The sequence below is a fragment of the Scomber japonicus genome, chromosome 15 (assembly GCF_027409825.1).
Source record: "Scomber japonicus isolate fScoJap1 chromosome 15, fScoJap1.pri, whole genome shotgun sequence".
NCBI lineage: Eukaryota > Metazoa > Chordata > Actinopteri > Scombriformes > Scombridae > Scomber > Scomber japonicus.
The window spans coordinates 13,245,007-13,265,489 of NC_070592.1; the positions used below are offsets into that span (position 1 = coordinate 13,245,007).

At 37.5% G+C, this 20,483-nt stretch overlaps 2 protein-coding genes across 2 annotated transcripts in view; one reads left to right on the forward strand and one right to left on the reverse strand.

Moving 5' to 3' along the window:
* Positions 1-20,483, reverse strand: part of LOC128374725 (protein C1orf43 homolog) — a 76,175-nt gene that overhangs the window by 52,077 nt on the left and 3,615 nt on the right. The window lies entirely within an intron of this gene.
* Positions 3,056-20,404, forward strand: tuft1b (tuftelin 1b). The gene is made up of 12 exons (XM_053334984.1): positions 3,056-3,221; positions 14,078-14,146; positions 14,244-14,342; positions 14,449-14,517; positions 14,771-14,836; positions 15,292-15,381; positions 16,329-16,439; positions 17,579-17,802; positions 18,208-18,313; positions 18,628-18,711; positions 18,953-19,047; positions 19,169-20,404. The coding sequence occupies exons 1-12, from the start codon at positions 3,162-3,164 to the stop codon at positions 19,239-19,241; spliced, it is 1,146 nt and encodes a 381-aa protein (XP_053190959.1). The 5' UTR covers positions 3,056-3,161; the 3' UTR covers positions 19,242-20,404.

A 20,483-nucleotide genomic window follows, 5' to 3' on the forward strand; every position in this document is an offset into this window, starting at 1 on the left:
ACCAATAAGCTTGATTAAATGATAAGTAGAAAACTCTGTGTATCTATGCATTAAAAACTGAAATAGTCAGATAAGAAAATTTGTATGAATTGATTCATGTTTGAGAAATCAATCAGCAACTATCTAGTCCAATAGAGCATTACAGGATGAAATGGAGATGGAGCTTCTTACACTGATGATGTTGGCCTTGTATGCAAATTTTAGGGGCCCTAAAGCTAACTGCGACAATCAGTACATTTAATTGTTACAAGGCTTAAGAAACATGTCTGAAAGAAACTGAATTACACAGGCACTGTTACCCAGAGTTTACATATATGCTGGCACTTTTCATTACTTACAGAAACCAGTTTAACATATCAACAAACCTGAGGCAAGTTTACACCTTTACAGGGATACAAGATCAAGGCCTGATGCCATCCAGCAGGTTTCACAGCCCCTATCTCTGCAAGCCAACTCAGCACACCAGATGTTTACTGTCTGGCAGTTGTGTCAAAAGCAGATGTTCAACCAAGTCCAAAAATATATACTGTAAGACAAAAGAAGATGACAATTTCAAAGTCTCATCAACAGGCTTCATCAGTTCATCTGAAACTTACACTACTTACATTTTGTAGCACATTATATAATAAACACGTCATATTGTATTAAATAAGAGAGCAATTATTCATCCACTGGATTGAGAGAATACTTGACCAGAGAATGAGTGTTTAATTATATCAAAATAAAATGTACTCTCTCATTATCCTAGTCTATGATCTATATTCTCTTTTTCTGCTGCTTGTCTGACAAGCGATAAGCAGTGTGTTTCCTTTAACTCTGGCTGAGTTTCCCCCTTAGAGACTGAGAGTCTGTAATCCTTAGTTGGTTTACTGTAATTACTGAAGACATCAAGCTGTAATCACGACTCCTCCTCCTCCAACCTCTCTGTCTTTCTCCTCAACTTCTCTTCTGTCTTCACAGGACTTTCCTTTGCTCTTTCCTCAAACCTGCTGTTGTCTTATCTTTTTCTAAAATTGGAAATATTCAGTGACCCTCAAATATGGCTGTAATATGATGGCTACACATAACCATAGCTGTCTAATTACATCCAGATTTGTCATTCAATACATGCTCAGATGACATGATAATGGACAGTACAAGTTGTGTGAGAAAATGAGCACTTTTACATCTTGGGAGATCAGCATTGTTCATGTTTCTCAAAGGAAAAAAGAACAATACAGTAATATTATTCTACTGATCCATCCTGTTCTTTCCTAATTTGCAACTTTGAATTTAGACATTGTCAGTAATAACAATAATAACATGTTAAATACAAATAAACAAAGTTTTTTCGTCTTGCTTTTCCAAAAGCTTTTTACATAATTTATGATTATTTCTTCATGACACTCAACCCTTCCAGTGGAAACAAGGTTTAAAATAACTTCCTGGCGTCACATTGGAAAGTATAAAGGTGTCTACTGATCCAATAATGTCTAAGCCATCAATCTATAAAACCAGTGTGTGTTTACCTTGGGCTGGCCTTTTGAATTCATGTCATACTTACTTGTCACGTATTACCCAAAGATGTGACTCACACAAAGCAGACGACTCTTACTTGGTTGTCATGGAACAAATATGCTCTTAGAATAACGTAAAACTTATGTTTGATGTCAAACACAGCGGAAGAACATTGTGGTAAAATAATGTATGGTTTGACTTGATTTGGGGATTATGTTCTCGTTTTATAAGTAATGACCTTTCATTTTATACCACACCTCCCTGATGCAAGCAAGTAATGGCAGGAAAACACAGTATGTCCTCACTTTAGTTAAGTTATACCACACATTGCATCTCCTCAACAGTTTATTATGTTAATGAATGCTTATAACATATTGATTCTGTAACCACTGAGTAAGTTCATAACCAAAACTGAGCCATTATTCAAATATCACAACATTTTCACATTGTCACAGCAACATTATCAAATGCTGAAAATAGGTCACTTTGTCTGTGTTGATGTGTCAGTCATAGGGTCACCTAGAAAATAAGTAAGAGTGAGTGGGAACCGAGCCACCGGACATGTGACAGGACTGTTATCAAACAGGACTATATCCTATTTACAGGTCTGACAGAGAATTAGCAGCAGTGTACAGGAAACAGGTTACAGGTGCTGGACTGTAGGTTCACGCTGCTGCGGTGTTACTAACAGAAATATTATTGGGAAATTAACATTTGTTGAAATCAGATGAAGGAACAAATGCACATGAGGTCATTCTGGAATAGGATCAGGCGGGTTACTGAGGACAAAATGCTTTGGTTGAGCAGCAGTCACACCAAATGTCTGCCGGATGGACGTGTCATCAGCTGCTCTGAGGTCAGATAGTTTATTTCAAAAATTCATTATGATCCTGAGTCATTTATAGATCATCACAAATAAGACTAATGGTTTTGGTTTTATCACCCTGTATCCTGCTTCTAATTGAGATGACTTTATGAGATGTTTTATGAACCATGTTATCAATGTTTTTTATTTTAGGTAGACATAACTACCTTGCATGGAATTTAACCTTCGGGCCTAGATACTAATTAAAATAAAGATAAAAAGTAAGGTCAGATAATATTTGAATTCATACCGTGTTTCAAAGTAATGGCTATTGTAACCACCTTAGATCAGTCTGCATACAGATAGATGCAAGATCACTTGTGGATTATATTCATCTTAAAAGTGTCATTGTATATGATTTATATATAAATCAGACATAAATGAATAGGGTGGTGAAGTTGTATGTCTTAGTAAGATATGAAAATGATAAAAGCAAGAATAAAAGCAAGATACAATAGATTAAACAGAGTATAAGTATAAATAGTATGAGTATAAAATAGTATAAAATATCTGCAACAACTTCCTACATCCTGATTTATACTTCACGACATTCCATTCAAATGAGGTGCAGGCATGTTGAAGACCCGCAGGGTTCAACTTTACTACCTGAGAGACAGAGAGAGAGACAGAGAGAGAGAGAGAGAGAGAGAGAGGGAGACCTTCTCTGGGTTTTTTTGTTTGCCATGTGGAGATTGAAGGTGTTCTGACTAGTAGAGAGGATTTCTCTCTCAGAAAAATTCGACAGCTAATCTCTCGTTTTTATTTTTATGTATTGGTTTCTTCGCTGTCCTCTGAGAAGATGAGTGGTGGAGTGACACGGACGGTGGAAAATGGACAGGAGGAAGACAACAGAAGTAACGTGAGTGATGAATAAAACTAGAAAAACTATTTTCACCTAAAGTGAATTGTGTATGGTACTCAGTACACTTCTGGTAGCCTAATTTAACCCCACTTCGTATTTCCTGCGGTGTTTGACCGCTGGGACAGATACTCTTGATTGGCTAGTTCTGGACTGTCCTGGTTTAAACAACATAAACCCGTAGCCAGGTATACCTTAAATGTTTAATTATTTAACATATGCTCGTTTTTCTATTTAAGTATATGAAAGTGAAACTCCTTATTAAAATGGCATGCCCTGTGGGACGGGATTAAATTACACCTGCAGCAAAAACACTCACAAATCACATGACGTCAACATATTGAGAGAGAAAAAAGCACATTTATAAAAGCAAAATTAGTTCGCTTGTGCTTTACATTCACACGTCGAGTCTCCACGTGATCCAACGTCAATTTGAGCTATATAAGATAACTTTCTGAACTGTCTCTGGTTGTGCTCATCATGAATGCATTAGGGCTGCTCAGCCTTGCAGTCACTGTGTCCCAGTGGTCACTCACGGTACTACATCTTAAAGAGACATCTGTAAAACTGTTGACAGGACACCTGCAACTACAAATAAGGTCAATTATGACTCTCTGATGCACGTTCACTGTTTTCTAATGCGTTATTTATCAAATGATCTAATGATAATATTAAATAATAATTAAAATAAAAGTAAATTGCAGCCCTAAAGCTATAATTATATATTCGTTTTTTTTAAATTTTATGTTGTAATTGCACTTACACTGTCCTTTTTATTTAGTTTATCGTTTTTATTATTGTATGTATGTGTATATGTGTATATATATATGTATATGTGCGTATGTGCGTGTATGTATATGTGTGTGTGTGTGTGTGTGTGTGTGTGTGTGTGTGTGTGTAAATTTATCCTTATCCTTATCCTTAAAATACCCATGTTGTTGTATAAGTCGTATAAGACTGTGAACGTCACTTGCGGTACGTTTATCATTAACTTCTCTATACAATGAATGTCTGAGTCACTGTGTACATGACACTTTCACTGGAACTCTTACATGCTTTTTACCTTCGTAAAAAATAGTGTGAAAACTCATATCACATCATTTTTACTGTGTTTACACAGAAAAGAAAAGCCAGTCTACCACAGCAGTTGCTCTTTCACAGTAATACTTGTTATTAGGAAATGTTGAAACAAGTGGGATAGTCTGCTCTACTTGAAACATCATTATCAAGTATGAAGTAATTATACCCTGAAGCCATAATTTCATTGCTTAAAGATACTTGTGAAGTTCTAAACCTTTCTAGAACTTTAGTGATTTAATTCTGTTGAATGAGAAAACAATTGATCTCCCATTCCAGAATGTATCAAAGCTTTCTATGATAGTAGTTCCGAAGAACTCATTAACAAAGTTGCCAGGACTTGTTTGGCGAGAGCTAGAAGAATGCTAACGATTTTTCTTTAGAAGCACATCATTGTTTTCATGCTTTGGGTCTTTGGTTACCAGAAGGTTTTGTTATTTTACTGTGGAAATATCTTCCTGTCACTTTCAACTTGTTTACAGGTCTTATTACAGTAATATTTATCTGACTCTGTAACATGTGATCCAGTTTGTGCCAAACCTGCTCTTTTGTAGGTGGTTGCAGTGGTCACAGTGAGTGTTTTCATTATACACTGCCTTTTAGGTATCATAGTGTAATAGACAATTGCCAGAGTGACAAAAGAGAGGTTAAATGTTACAGTGCAAACCTTCCTTGCCTAAATCATTGAGCTAAGTGTTATGTCCCACTCCCATAATGGCATCATGCTTGTGTCAGAATGGTAGCAGGAATGAACAGATCATTTATTTATACAGATATCTGGCAGGGAGTGGAGGAATACATAGTCATGCCCAGACAAATGCACTCATGTTGCAAATTGAGTTCTGGCTGTGCTGCCAACTTTGATAGGCTCCAGTGGGGATAACACATGAAAGAATGAATGATTAATGGTGAACTTCACTGGTATTTTAAGACCTTTGCCTCGCTTTGCAATTTAGAAGGGTAGTTTTTGTTATTATGAACATGTGGGTGGGTTTTGGTGTTGTTTCAGACGTCAACACTAAATAACTGCTTGTCTCAATCAAATTGTTTTTTTGTTTGTTTGACTTTAAGATGGCTGAGGGGCATTTTTGGTCACTGGCTTTAGAGGAATATGTTGTTTTCTCTGTGAGTCCTGTGACCTCACTGTCAGCTTTGACCTCTTTTGAATTCTGCTCTCCAAACCTCACAATTTGCTACTTCCACTGGGAAACCCATTTCATTCAACTTAAGCACATTTAGGAGTTAAATCGTTTTTTCCTGATCCTGGTCAAGAGGCATTTAACTTGAGCTGTATGCTGTGATGGCGTGAGAGTATTCTGGGATAAAACAGTTACAGTGCAAAAACAGTTCATGCAAGGATATTATTAACATAGCTTAGCTGGATTGTTGTGGAGGTTTTTTTCCCGCTGACTCTACATGCATGGCTTACATGTGACACTGGCATGTTGTTTTTGTGTGTTTTCACAAAACAAAAGGACAAGAAAGCCTGACGGTTCAGTACATACCTGCTGTGGTGTAAAAGAAAACTGTAAGGTGTACTGTTTGTTAGATACAATGTCATAAGATCACAATGTATTACTGCCTAAACTATTAAAAGATCAACAGAAAAATAAATAAGTAAAGTCAAAAGTCAAAGATTTGGCTTTTACCTGTATTTTATATTATTTTAAATTGAATATCTCTAGGTTTTGGTTGGACCAAAAAAGCAGTTTCAAAGTGATTAAAACAAATTAAAAGTTTCCTTGAAGCTAATATGAAGCTACAGTCATCTAAATCAGTCAAATAAAGTCAATATCATTCCAATTTACTTCTTTTAGTGCCAAAGTCCCTCTTCATTATGATCCTTCCACCACAGCTAAACAGGAAAACAAAGAAGAAGGAAGGAATCTGTTACTGAAAAGACTAACTGTGGAGGACTTAAATTGAATTTGATTTGGCTAATTGAGATGGCTCCAGCTTCATTTCTCTTAAGATAAACTTTTACATACATTTTTGCTCAAAACACAGGATGTGGATTGTGTTCATTTCATTGTTGAATGTTCACTTTATCTATCTGTGTTTACCTATCTGTTGTTTTAAGAGAGGCTCAAAAGATTGTGAACCTGACCTTTAAGCACTGATGCTCAATAATAACTGGAGATCTAATAATTGTATTGGTTGTTTTGTTCTTGGTGTTCAATAAAAAACAGTTAGATATAGACGCTTGAACACACACAGACTTGTACATGTTTGGACTTCGTGCCATCTGACTTTTGTTTGGACAATTCTATTTACACTACACACACTCAGCGTGCCTGTGACTGTTATATAAAGACGCTTCATTAATCTCTGTTACATAACTCACACCAAACATTCCTCACAGTGCTGTTACCAACCGCTGTCACCCAGTGGCAGATTAATGATACCTTCCTCATTCCACTGTTGTATCTAGTGGTGACTTATTGTCCACAGTTTTTTTACCGGACATTTACATACATTTAGGCTACATGTAAGTATGAAGGTGAAGGTTTAACCTCAGGACTGTCAGTGTTTTGGACTCTTTGATAAAGATAATAGCTAGACCTCTGAATCACTGGCCAACTTTTTCAAGATTTTTTTTCAAGAATTCAAATAAAATGTGGAAACAAAATGATAATTCAGTCTGATCATCAGGCTATGAAGATAATACATGGCCCCTAAAACATAATGCTGATTAGATTCACCATCAACAAGCATATTTGTCTAGGATGGTCTGTATACAAGATAATCTAATCAGTGGAAATGTTCCTTCCAGTTCTTTCCATTGTGTATTTGTCATTGCAGTCCTGCAGGAGAGGCTCACAATTATGTGCCTCCTTGGACTGGCATTGTAGCTTTCTGACTGGAGAACAAACTCAAGGAAAAAGGGTTGGGCAGCTACTGCAGCCTCACCCAGCCATGTAAGGCAAGACAGCCGTGGCTTCCCACACACTTAGTCACACATACACAGCAGACAGTCTGGATCACTGCTCCCAAATCGCTATCGGGAAGAGATCCGGACACCTTCATCTGCCCAGGTAGATATCAGAAAGATCTTTTGTGAGATAAAAGTAAAGAGTTTATATTTGGGTTTGTAGAGGGTGACGCACATGACGGTACTTGTGGTTGTAGTTTTGTCTGTTTTTTGAATTGTTAAATGTTTAGCTATATTAATTTGGGTATGTTTTATACCCTGTCATACTAGACTAAGACATAGTTGGAAATACTACATACAAAACAGGACATTGGATTGAATGTACCTGCTTTAGCATGGTTTCTACAACAGACAAGGCACCAAAGAAAAACATTTAGTTGAATATGATTTTGAATGAGTTCACCCTCATCATATTTGATTTGAAACACTTGGATGAAAACATTAACATTGATTTTTTTTCAGACAGGAAGCAACTGTAAAACTTCTTAAAACATCTCCTGTTTGTCAGTGACTGTTTTTGCTCTTGTTGTATTTATGAGACATAACTGTACTGTTGACATTACTCAGAAGGAAGGACAAACTTACCCATATCAACAAGCTAAGTTACCATGTTGTTATAAGTGTTTATGGCATTTCTTATCATTCATTGCATTTGTTGTCATGTTGTTTGGTGGTAAAACTAACTGTGTTTTGACAGCATTCAGAGATTGATGGAAGTCACACTTTCCTTCTTGAACGCTGTTGTTACTTGAAAAAGGAATTTAGATACTGGTGTTAGTGCAAACAGTGATCCAGTCTCTGTGAATCTTCACATAATATTTTGTGGTCGCAGCAACTATGTGTTGAATTACAGCTTAGCCTAGCTGGAGTGCTCACTGAGTGCATCAGTGATATCATCTCTAAACCAGTAAATGGAGTGTGCTGCTCCATAACTAGAATCAATTTGTCTTGTATTGATTGTGTGAAGTCACTGACCGTATGAGGATGCTCTGCTAGCCTAGATGCCGAGGTGAAGCAGTGATGTAACCTCCAAATCTGTGAATATCCGAGTCATGCTGGGCAGATTTGTAACTGGCTGTTTTCATATTGGCTGCAGCCCTCATGTGCTCTGAATACCTGATAGTCAGAGTTAAGAAGATATTATGTCATCTGCTGTATTCTACTCTGCTATAACTACCTCTGAACTAGACAGTTATTTAGTACTTATTCTCTACTCAGTTTTACATCCCTTTACTTTAGAACCATACCAGTTGTTTGATTGCTGCTATCTGTGTCTTATGTAACAATAAACTGAAAACTTCTGGACTGGAACAGAGTTTTTCACCATTTTCTGGCATTTCATAGATTAAATAATCAGCTAATTGAGGAAATAATCTGCAGATAAATCAATAATAAAAAATATTGATAATTGCATCCCTACTGTACTTTATTCTGTACTTTATTATCTATGTTGTGCTCTACTCTGAATTCTTTAATGGTGCTAGGCAGGATCAACAAAGTGGAGATGTGCACAACAGCTTCAGTGATGCCTTTTGTTTCTTCTCCAGTGTGTGATTGGTGATTGATTGGTGAAAGCAAGACACCAGAGACAGTAAACAGCGTCTCCCCCGGGGCTGCTGCTGTTGCTGTTCAGTTTAAGAGCTGATCTGTGAAGAGAAATCTGAATAGGTGTCCCCAGTGGCAAATTTTTACCAGAATGTTTTTTTAACGCCTCGTTTGAGCCTTTGTGTTTTACCACTGTGACAACTGTTTCACACCAGTAATAAGTGTCAAGTCATTTTGAAATCACTTTGTTACAACAGACTTATGGAGACACTTTTATGACGTGAGCACACTATAGTGGCTTGCAGTGATCTTTGAAATAATGCAAAGCAGTCGTGATCATAATACGTTCTGTTTGATGAACGCTTACCATGTAGGTCTCTGGTTGCACAGTAACATTAATAGTAAGATGTGAATCAATGCTGTTTAATGACGGCTCCAATAGTATGGATCATTTGCAGTGTTTGCATTCAACCGAGTAGTATGCAACTGAGCAGGTTTTATTTAACTGTACACAATTACAGTGAGAGTTTTCTTTTTTTTTAACTCATGCTGCTGAGTTTTGTTGTGTTATGCATGACATACCTTTAAGTTTGTCTATTGATCTTATCACATTCATGAGAATCTGTGTTACGTAGATGCATATCTATCATAACAAGAATCAATCAACTGCAAAGGAACATCAGCACAACATAATTGGTGATGTTGATATTAGAGATAATAGCTGTTTTTTATTAAAGTCTTCAAATGTATATTATGAAATGAGTTTAAAGATCCAGAAACTCAGGACGAAACCTTGCAGCCATAGTTTTGAATAGAATTTTTTGATATGATCTCATCCAATCCAGTTGCTTTTCTCACTCCTGAACTGATACGATTCCACATTGACTGACACAGAGCAATCGCCTGTCAACTAATCACTTTAGACATAGTAAGTAAAGCAATTCAAAAACATGTTGTCATCCATAGCAACGAGGCACCTTTCTTTTATCGTAGGAGTCTCTCAGTCACTCAGCAGATTTGCAAAAGGAAACTATTGCTAGAAAAGTTTAGCGCCACTGGTAAGATAAGACACTTTGTGAATTTGTTCCCAGAAACATTTTGGTTAAACGTGGTCAGCATGCAGGAAAGACTAGATAAGAACCAGAACAAAGCAGAAGAGCTTTTTAAGTGGAGTTGCTATGACAGTGTAACCTGTTTACTTGAAAAAACATCCTGCTTTTTTTCCTCACTGAATGCCTCTTCTGACTCAACTGCAAGGTTGTTAAATCTGGACTTAACATCTTTTATAAGGGTTGGACAGGCCAGGACTGAAAAAGTATGCAGTGATTAATTGTTTAATTTTGCTTTGGAACACAATCACATGCGTAGGCTATTTGGACTAACACTTATAACCACCTTTCGTAGGTGTGGTGACTAATGACATCATTCATGCATCATGTACTGACAGTTAATACAGTGGTTTTGACCTCTGCATTAATAGACCACTGCAACCTGAGCATGTCAAGCATTTTTAGGTGATAATGCATTAAGTTTAGTGACACGTTTAGATGATAAAGAGACGTCACTCTGGTGCTCAGCATTCATAATATAATCATATATAGGAGTCAGTGAAGGCTACAGTTTCTCATATTTTTGAAGTTTTTGAAAAATGTAGCTCTTGCTGTTCAGCAGATGATTATCCCACTGGACCAGCACATAAAGAAGCTTTAATTAACTTAGCATACACTATGGTATGTATTCATTTGTAGATTTTGAATATCAGAACTATAATTTAAAATGAATAATTATTTGCAATCTATTCTAGTTGTGCTTATGCCAATGCCTGAAATGTAAACGTGTCTTTGGAGTGGGTTGCCAAAGAGACACAGAATAGCGTGTGGAGAAGCTCAGAACATTGTGTATCTGTGTGTAAGGGTGTGTCTGCCTCACCTCTCTCTGAGAGAAGCCCTCAAGCGGTTACTCTTTTAGATCACAGAGTCAAATGTTGGCCTGCCTCAGCTCTGATGGTTTTTAGACGCACAATTATATACAAAGGCCTGACATTCTAAGCTTAACCATTTAGCTCATGTTTGACAGGCAAATCAGAGAGCTGGTTGCTCTCATCTGTAAACAAATGTTTTACCCACATTTCACCCGCTGGGTTGCTTCTCTTCTTTGTTGTTTTAAGCCATATATCACTGTGTCTACATGACTTACATTAGGCATGTTCACACACAGTCTTTCAAACCATTAAGTGTTTGCCCCATTTTCATTCATTACGTTTCTTTTACATGTCACAGCAGCACAAAAACACACAAAAATACAACTATTTTAAAGCATGCATGATATCTTCTACACCATTTATTTATTTATTTCAGTAATATTCTTCGTATTTGTTAGGAATTATATACAATGCTCTGTACAATGGAGATATATTTCAGCTTAAGTAATTCTATGGATCATACACACACATACATACATAAAGAAACAACTTTTTTAATAGTAAATTAATCATCTTATCCAATGATAAAATTCACTCCAGCAGAATATAACAGTATTTGCTTAGCTTTTGACCTCTCCGCATTACTCAGCTGCACAAGAATTTGTGTAATTATTGTCAATGTTGAACAAAATGATACAAACAATGTTGTTGTTCTGCACATCTTTCATTCTGCCTTAATTTGCATAGATCTTACATGAAGTTTGTTAAAAGTCTTTTGACAGAGTGCAAACAGGTTGTAGTTGTGAGTTCAGAGCTTTTCTCCAGGATGTTTCTGTAGTGCTGAGTTAAGACATAGACCTTTTAATCAGTTTGTTAGTCTATTTAATATTACCACATCTTACCAACTGACTCATGACTGCGGTGTTCCCTGGAAGCCGGATAATTAACAGCTAAGGAGTGGCTGAAAGAACACACATTTGTCTCTGATGTTCCGCCTATCAATGTGGAAAATTACATAATAATAAACTTAAAGGGAACAATTCCAAAATTCTGGTTGGGAGACAGTTTGCTTTCTCATAGTCTTCTTTGTAAGTTTGCATGCCATTTCACCAAATCATTTGCATACCTTTGAAGTTATTATGCAACAGCGTCTTAACACTTAAAGTGGACGACATGTTGTGGTATGTAGAGAATGTGTCACCGCATCATTATGATTCCTGCACTGGACCCACAGGTGTCATTCACCCCACAAGCAATTAAAGGTGTGTAAAGTGGATTTATGAAGTGTGCAGCAGGAACACTGCTGAGCTGTTACTGTGTTAGATGTCAAAATGTTTATGTTGTTTATGTTGTTTGACTTTATTAGTTCTGTAAATAAAGTTGTCCTCCAAAAGTGTGGGGGTGGTAGTGGGGGGAGGGGGGGTGTGGTAGTGGGCCAAGGAAAAAAAAAAAAAAAAAGATGTCAAAATGTTTCCTCAGTTTAGTGGTTGACATTGACCAAACAGGATGATATTACTTAGCAGCCAGTACTTCAAAGATGTGAATATAAAAAGATGACATCAAATGTTTTAAGACTGGGGGGAAAAACATCTGGTTTTCTGGCATGAGGATCACACCTGGCTGTGAAACTTGTAAAAATACTTCTTTGACAGAAAATAAAAAGCCGGGTCTGGGAAAGACATTTTTATGACTAAAGCCATATCCTAAAGAAGAAAAACAAGTAAACATGGAATGTTAAAGTCATGTACAAGCTTCTCTCCTCCTGTTTTAGCAGGTATTTATTATAGACTGTTACAAACTTGTTATAAACTACAAACAAAATAAACATAGATGGTAATATTATTACATCAAAACATTTACAGAACTTTTTGTCCATGTTCTTTTTTTTTTGGCGGTTAAATTATGAACTATTTGTGCAGCTGTGATAATTAACCTTTGTCAACGCCCTAATAAGGGTAATTAAGGCCACTGACAATCTCACTCAAAGCAACACCTCAAAGTAAAAAAGCTTAAAGGTGTAAATGTATTTCTCTCAAATAATGACTGACTGATTCATTCTTTAGCTCATGTATGCTGGGGGCTTCTGTACACTGTTAAGAGCTCTAGTTTATTACATGCACGCACACATACATATAACAGCTCATTGACGCAAAGATTCAACATGACTCAGGTTAGAGATAAGATAAAAATCAGCTGTGTTGGACAATTTAGCAGCACATGGACTTTTGTCTTCTTGTAATAGATATCATTTGTCAGCAGGTCAAATCCTTTGTTTTTATTGTGCGGTCATATAAAGGGTAACATAATTTCTCTGGAACCATAACTTCAGAATGGGTGCAGCCATGGAGGATTATATGTTCAAAGCAAGTATTTGTTAGCTTCTGTGAACATTTTTATTGTTTGAGTGTCTATAAGCTCAATTGTAATCTTCCTTTGTTTTTTAAAATGAGATATTATTATGCCTATTATCTATTGTTTTACAGTTCAAGAAAGTTTATACTAAATAATGTTTAAATGCCAACAATACGTTCTACGTTGTGAAGAAGGTCAGTAACAGTTACACTGTATTAGGATGTGATGTAACATCTGGAACCACCACAGAGTACTATGCACTTCCACTGAAAGCCTGCGGTCATGAGGGTTTTTTTTCCAAAATATCTCAGTTATCAGGAAACAAGTGATTCACGAGAAACTGGCGCCCAATTTAAAACAGCTTATTATGAAGCACACAATAGAGTTATAAAGAAGTCAGGATCCAACAAAGGGCACATTTAAAGGCAGGTGCAGGTGTATAAAAGTCTACTGGAAGAAAAAAGAATAGAGGTGAATACATATACCAACACAACAGAACAGAATAGACCTTCAAGCTCAGAGCCAAAAATAAATCAGACCATCTGGATATGTCTAGAATTGGTCTGTGTTTGTTGCTGCTGACTCAAACTATTTTCTCTGTGAAACATGAAAGAGAACTCCCACATTATTTTGTTTTGGTTTCCTAGGAGATTGATTTAGCAGACGGATATTTTGGGTGTAAAGTATTTTTGGCTACACTGGACAGGACTGGTTTCATTTCTCCATTGACTGGAGTGGAATGTTTGGTCATAATCACCTGACGTGGTCCCGAGGATACAGTGGAAATGTCTCCTCATTGTTGGTTGCCAAGTGTTACAGTCTGAGTGTGTGGCATCCTAACTCAAAGGAAGTTTTATGGCTAAATCCCCACAACCACCCACCCCCTCTCTCACTGCTCCGCCCTCTCTCTGTCACTTGTGACTTTCATTTTGAGACCCTTTCCTTTCTTTTTACTGGTTCAGGCATGTTTTCTCATAATCATCATCACTCCATTTAGTCATTTCCTTTTTTGCTCTCTGTCTCTTTCAGGACAGATGCAGGCAGCTTAGACTCACTCGACAGGAGCAGTCGGGCACATCGGAGCGGCACAACAGCAAGGTACAAAACCAGAAAGGGATATTATATTTCTTCATGAATGAAAAGAAGAAGTACAGGATGAAACGCTTATCAAACTTTTTTTTTTTACTGAATGTAGGAGAGCAGCATTGCCGTAGTGCTGCCACAGAAACCAGAAAAGCAGGAAGAAACACTTGAACTCATCACTCCCACTGAAGAAAAAGTTGAAGTCATCAAGGTAAGTGGGCTTGTTTTGTGTCATTTTGTTTATCTATATAGCCGTATACAGGTCGAGCCCCTACATGCTCACCTGAACTAACACAGTTTGCTTTCTTGGTATCCAGGTTTACCTTGAAAACCGTCCAGAGGAAAGTGTAAAGATGCTTACAGACGAGGTTTCCCAGATCCAGGAGGTGAGTGTGTAACAAGCAGGGATGAGCTATATTTCCCTCTAACTACATATTGACAATGACTCAGCATTCAGCAGCTAGTGGAGAACATTACTCTGTGTGTGTGTGTGTGTGTGTGTGTGTGTGTGTGTGTGTGTGTGTGTGTGTGTGTGCGTGTGTGTGTGGATAATGTCTAGACCCGAGTGGCGAGGTTCAAGAAGGGCTTTGTGGCATTTTCTTTACAACATGTTTTGAATGCGTGTTTTTTTACTTACAGGTGAGGTATTGTCTGAAGACTCTTAGAGAGCAGATGGCTGCCAGACAGAGCAGCAATAACAACAAGGTACCCTACATTAAAGTTAAACATGCCTTAGATAAATAATTCTTTGGGCAAGCAACAGAAAACAGAAGTTAGATAACAGAAGTTTGTGGGTGTAAACCAGTTAGCAAACAATGACCACTTCCACCTTCCAACGATGATGAAATGAAATTAAGTTAAACAAGTTTCTATGGTTCTTTTATTGTAAATAATATAATATAAAATATAATACCCCCAAAACTTGTGTATGTGTAACCCAACTGGTGAATTTGTTTCTTTATTTACATGCAGCATTTTCTTCTAGATTTGATGCATATGTTGTTAAAGTTATAAAAAATCTTGTGTGGGGTGTGGGGTTAATTGTATGTTTTAATGTTTCTCAAATTGCATGTTTTTCTGTTTTATGTAAAGCACATTGAGTTGCTATTGTGTATGAAATGCGCTATATAAATAAAACTTCCTTGCCTTGCCTTGTTTAGTATCCCGCCAATGGCTACAGAGTCAACAGGCCCAACGGCCTAACAGCTGTCACCAATGGCAACACTATTATCATCGAGACCGACACTCATGTAAGCAAATCATAACTCACCCTTCTCTAATATCTTCAGAAATGTGTTTGCTGTGTTTTTTTAAATCATTTTATTATTCATCCATTTAATATGAATGAACCATGAGAAATGTCTGCATTGTGTCTACAGAAGCCGATTTCAGTTTCAGTGAAACCAATTTGAATACATTCAAATTAATATTTAAATGGTAAGCATTAAATTCATACTGGAATCAGTCTGGCCCTCCAGCTGTTTCACAAGCACGCCAGCCAGCTGCATGCTGTTTGTAAGGAAAAGGGTGTCAGGCTCTCAGACTGATATTAAAGCTTACCACATAAATAGGGCAAGGGTTCACTTTCATTCTGACTAATAGTGTTTAAACAGAAACGCACACGCACACACACACACACACACACACACGCGCACACACACACACACACACACACACACACACAGTTAAATATCCCGTTTCCCATGCATTATTTGAGACTCAGCACATCATAATGCCTCCTGTAAAGTAACACCATCGTCTACCAAGGAAGTAGTGTCAGAGCGGGGAGGGGAGATGTGTGTATTGTAGTTATACATACCCAGTGACCTGTGTGTGTGGTATGTAGTTAAGCCGGGGTCACTTTACACTGCCTTCTGTTCTAAGTGATCAGTCAGATTATACGGCACTGTTGCAGAGTGCGCGGTTTGTCTGCCAGTGCCAAAAAAAGTATTTTACCCATTTCAGAGTCAGCCATGAAATAAAAGATTACCTTTGCACAATTAAACAAAAATGTAGCCCCTTGACTGCCAACTTAAATGCTTTTGTTACCTCAAGCCAGTTCTAACAACCGTAGCAAATAGTCTGTGAGTAGCCTGTCTTATCTTATTTATTAGTACCTGCCTTGCCATTAGGTTCAAGTGGTTTGCCAGATTAAGCTTAACTGAGCATGTCACTTTCTGTCTGTCTGCCCTCTCAGGTCGAGGATAATCAGGAGGAGAGTGAGAGGCTCAGGGAGGTGACCAAGCGACTGTACGAGCAGCTGAAGGAGATGGAGAAGAGGCATCAGGAGGAGAGGGAGAGACTGCAGGTCTGTGTGTCAGATGAGTAACATGACACGCTTCCTGTGACTCACTCCTTCTCTACTGCTCTCTGGGTCCTTTAATCGCCCTCATTATCTGTCAGTGTTATCTTAGGATCTCATTGATCATCCTGTAATCCTTCACTGTTTGGATCTTTGCTCCCTGTAGTGACGAGCTACATTTTACAGACACTCCATCACTTGATTAGTGAGGTCTACTTTATCTTTATAGTGTTAATGGCACCAACAGCATTATATAACCCTATTTTGTTTCCCAGGTATTTTGTTAATCATAAATCCTTGTCCTTGGAAAAAAACCCATATTATTCAGATTATTATTCATTTGGGCATCAAGCAGATATTACTATGCAAGCATCTCCAGTATCAAACAGTTAACACTGACAAGAGAAGTTAATAGATCTCTTAAAGGCCTTGTGCACCCACACAGCTAATTTGACCATTAGTCAGGAGGGTGCTGGTGATGTCATAGTGTTTTAGGGGTGTAAAAACTAATCAACGACTGAGGGAGATGTCAAACACCCATTCAGTCTTAAGACAAAGTCTTATTAGGAAATTTAAAAATCACAATACAAACAATTTATGTTCTAATATTTTGAGCACTGAATAGTTGTTTTTTTAGTTTTTTGGATGGTCCCTTACTTTCAAATGATGACATCATGACCAATAGCTCTAATTGGAGTTTGTGGAGCAATACAGTTTTTTTAGTTCAGACAAGACAATGAGAATGGATCTTGTTGACTTGTAATTAAAAAATAAAATGTCATGTTTAATGTTTGAAATGAAGTTACCAGCTTCTGAAGATTTATCTGACGTCAAACTCGTCTTTACAAAGACTTTAACTCAGTGGTGGTCATTTGAAAAAACAGAAAAGAGTGCAAAATAAGTGAAAACGCCAATTTAACTTCATGTAGTCACAGTGCAATGTGGGATTATTGCAGAAATTTGGGGCGTTTTCTGTTTTTCATCAAAATAAGGTGGTTCCTTTGTTCATTGTTGGTGATATGTAACCATATCCAAAATTATGAAAACGAGACCCAAATTGTAATTAACCTTTAGCACTGCATATATCACCACCAAATACAATAGAAAGTCTGAAAGCAGTCCTCACTCTGTGGCTCCCCTTGCAGATGGAGTCCAATGAGTACCGCATCCTTCTTGCTGAGCAGTCGGAGCGGCTGCAGGTAGTGGAAGAGCAGTCGGAGGAGAGAGGTCAGCAGGTGGAGGAGCTGCAGCAGCTGCTGGGAAGCATGGAGGTCGAGAGCGGCATCCTCAAAAAGAAGATGGTGGCAGGGGAGGCAGAGCTGCTGCAGCTTAAAGCAGACAAGGAGGGAGGGCAGGAGGACGGGGAGAGGTAAGATGAGAAAAACTTATGTTATCGTTATGTGAACTAGTGAGTTTGCTTTGTTTTTAGCGAGCCAAATCTTAATGAAAAGTATAAGTATCAAGAGTACAAAGTATATTATTTAAATATGCAGTGTGCACGATTTAGAGACATCTACTGGTGAGGTTCCAGATTGCAACTAATGGGATATTATCTACACACTGCATCTTTAATAAGCAAACCTCACCCACTCTTTGTTTTTAGGAACCCTGCCAATATCCTCAAATTCATCAATTCAGTTCAATTTGTATCATCTAATATGAATAAAATGAGTAGCCTCTAGTAGTAGTAGCACCATTTAATATACACCTCACTTCTATTACATATTCACTGTATCATTCAGCTCTCATATACAGTGTCTGTGTGTGTTTGCAGGTGTGCAGAGCTGGAAAAGGAGCTTGCCATCTTGAAGGAAAAGATTCATCACCTGGACGACATGTTAAAGTGTCAGCAGAGGAAAGTTCGCCACATGATTGAACAGGTATTTACACACACAAGCCTTTTGTCTAGCCGTGCAAAGTGAACAAACACGCTCCCACACAATGCAAATGATCTCAGCGGTGCCCAGAAATGCACAGGAAGCCATTAATGAGGAAATTAGATTTTGAGGAGGCAGACACATTAAGGATAATTGATATGAGCGAATGGAGCCAAGCGGAAAGCTGTGGTGAAACAGAAACTTACTGGTCATGAATAAGTGATGATGCATCTGCTCCTGTTTAGAAAAGTGAGCCGTGTTTCTCTTGAGCGTGTCACATTGTTTGTATGCGTGTGTTTGTTTTCTCTAAAATACAGCTGCAGAACTCCCGAACGGTCATCCAAGAGAGAGATCGAGTCATCAGGGATCTGGAGGAGAAGGTGGCTTTCCTGGAAGCTGAGGTCAGCAGACTCATATCACTGCCACTAAAATATGAATGACTCCACTAAAGGCTTGTTTCTACTTAGATTTATGATTGCTAACATTTATTTATTTATAATATATTATTTGTTTAAAATTATGTAAAATCCAGTTTTTGCTCAAGCTAAAACTCATTTTCCATGAAGACTAAAAGGTGAAAAGCTATACTGCATTAGGAACTGCATCCTGTATGTGACTATATCCTGTTGTTTCTTTCTGTAGAACAGAGAAATGCATCACCACATGGAGTACTTCCTGGCCGGCCAAGACACACCGGAGCTGACATCCAAGGAGAACAAGCCAGAAGTTGTTTATAGGTAAGCACTTACTGCCAAACTTCCACTTAACTAATTTTTCTCATATGATTATAATATGCACATTTTTTACGCTCAGATTATGACACTCATTTTCCAATTTTTACTTTTCTTCTCCACACAGTAAACCACTCACACCTACGTCACACAGCAACAAGGCCCTCCCGTTCATCAAAGTCATCGAAATCAAGTCCTGAATGGAGTCACAACTAAAGGAGTGACAAGAAGTTTAAAAAAAACTTTGTAAATATGTATTTATCCACCTACCAGTGTGTCAAATGTAGATCTGCAGTAGTTTAACAGACTTCATGGTGACAAAGGTCTTTAGTTAGAACCTCATAGTTATTCTTGAGGCTGTTGTGCATACCGGCTCTGGCTTTCGCACAAAACATACTCTAAACAAGGAAGGTAAGAGGAAATTCAAATTGGGATCCAGTGATAGGGTCCTAAAAATGAAAACAGGAAAGAGCCGTGCAATCCAAAGAGCTTTACCCAACTTCTTAGTCGATATACAAAGACACGCACATGTGGAGTGTGTACTTTAACAGCAAGTCTTGAAGATACAGTGGCAGGAGCAAGACTTCTATAAAATTCTCTGTGTTGTCAAGTTTTCCATCTTCACTTCTTCCCCATGCAGAATCTAAAATAAGATGGTTCAACAGGTCAATGGAAAAGGTGGTTCGAGATTAAAAACTGTTCTATTATTGTAAAACAAATCAAAAAAAGTCTGTTACACATACACTTGGATAAATGTACAAATAATCACTTGGTGTTGATCGTCTCAGCACTTCTTCATACTCAGCCTGCTCCACCAGAATCCTAAGTATGAGAGTTCAGCGGTCAAATTCCTGAATGCTTTGCACCACATTGCCAACGACGAGCATGCAGTTAGCTTTGTCAGTATGATTTATGATTTAACTTAATATATTTCTCTGACAGTAGAGTGGGGTGAATAGAATTAAGAGTTAAGGGTTATGATGCTATTTCATACTTTAGACTTTTGACTTCATTTCTTTTAGTTATGTTGGTAAATACTCATTAGAGGCTTTATTTAGAGGTAGAGGCTAGTTGATATCATACTTTAAATTACTATCCTCACTGCTAAGTGCTGCCTCAGCACATTAAATATTCTATTTTGTGTTAAATGGTTTCAAATTTAATAACAATGACCCTCTCACATACTTCTGCATTGTTTGTATAGATGCTGCTGTTTCTCTTTGTCATAATTTACATTTCAGTCCAGATGACCTTTTTTTTGTATAACTTCTTACTGTGAACATTGTAGATAGATACATTGAAGTGCTGTCTGTCCATTTATTTTAAACTCTGTTAAATAAATAAATTGTATTTAATTGTTGTAAAAGACCACAGTATCTGACTCATTTGTTTGACTTCTATCATCTCTGTTGTTGCGCTGCTACAGTACCTTGTTACCTTGT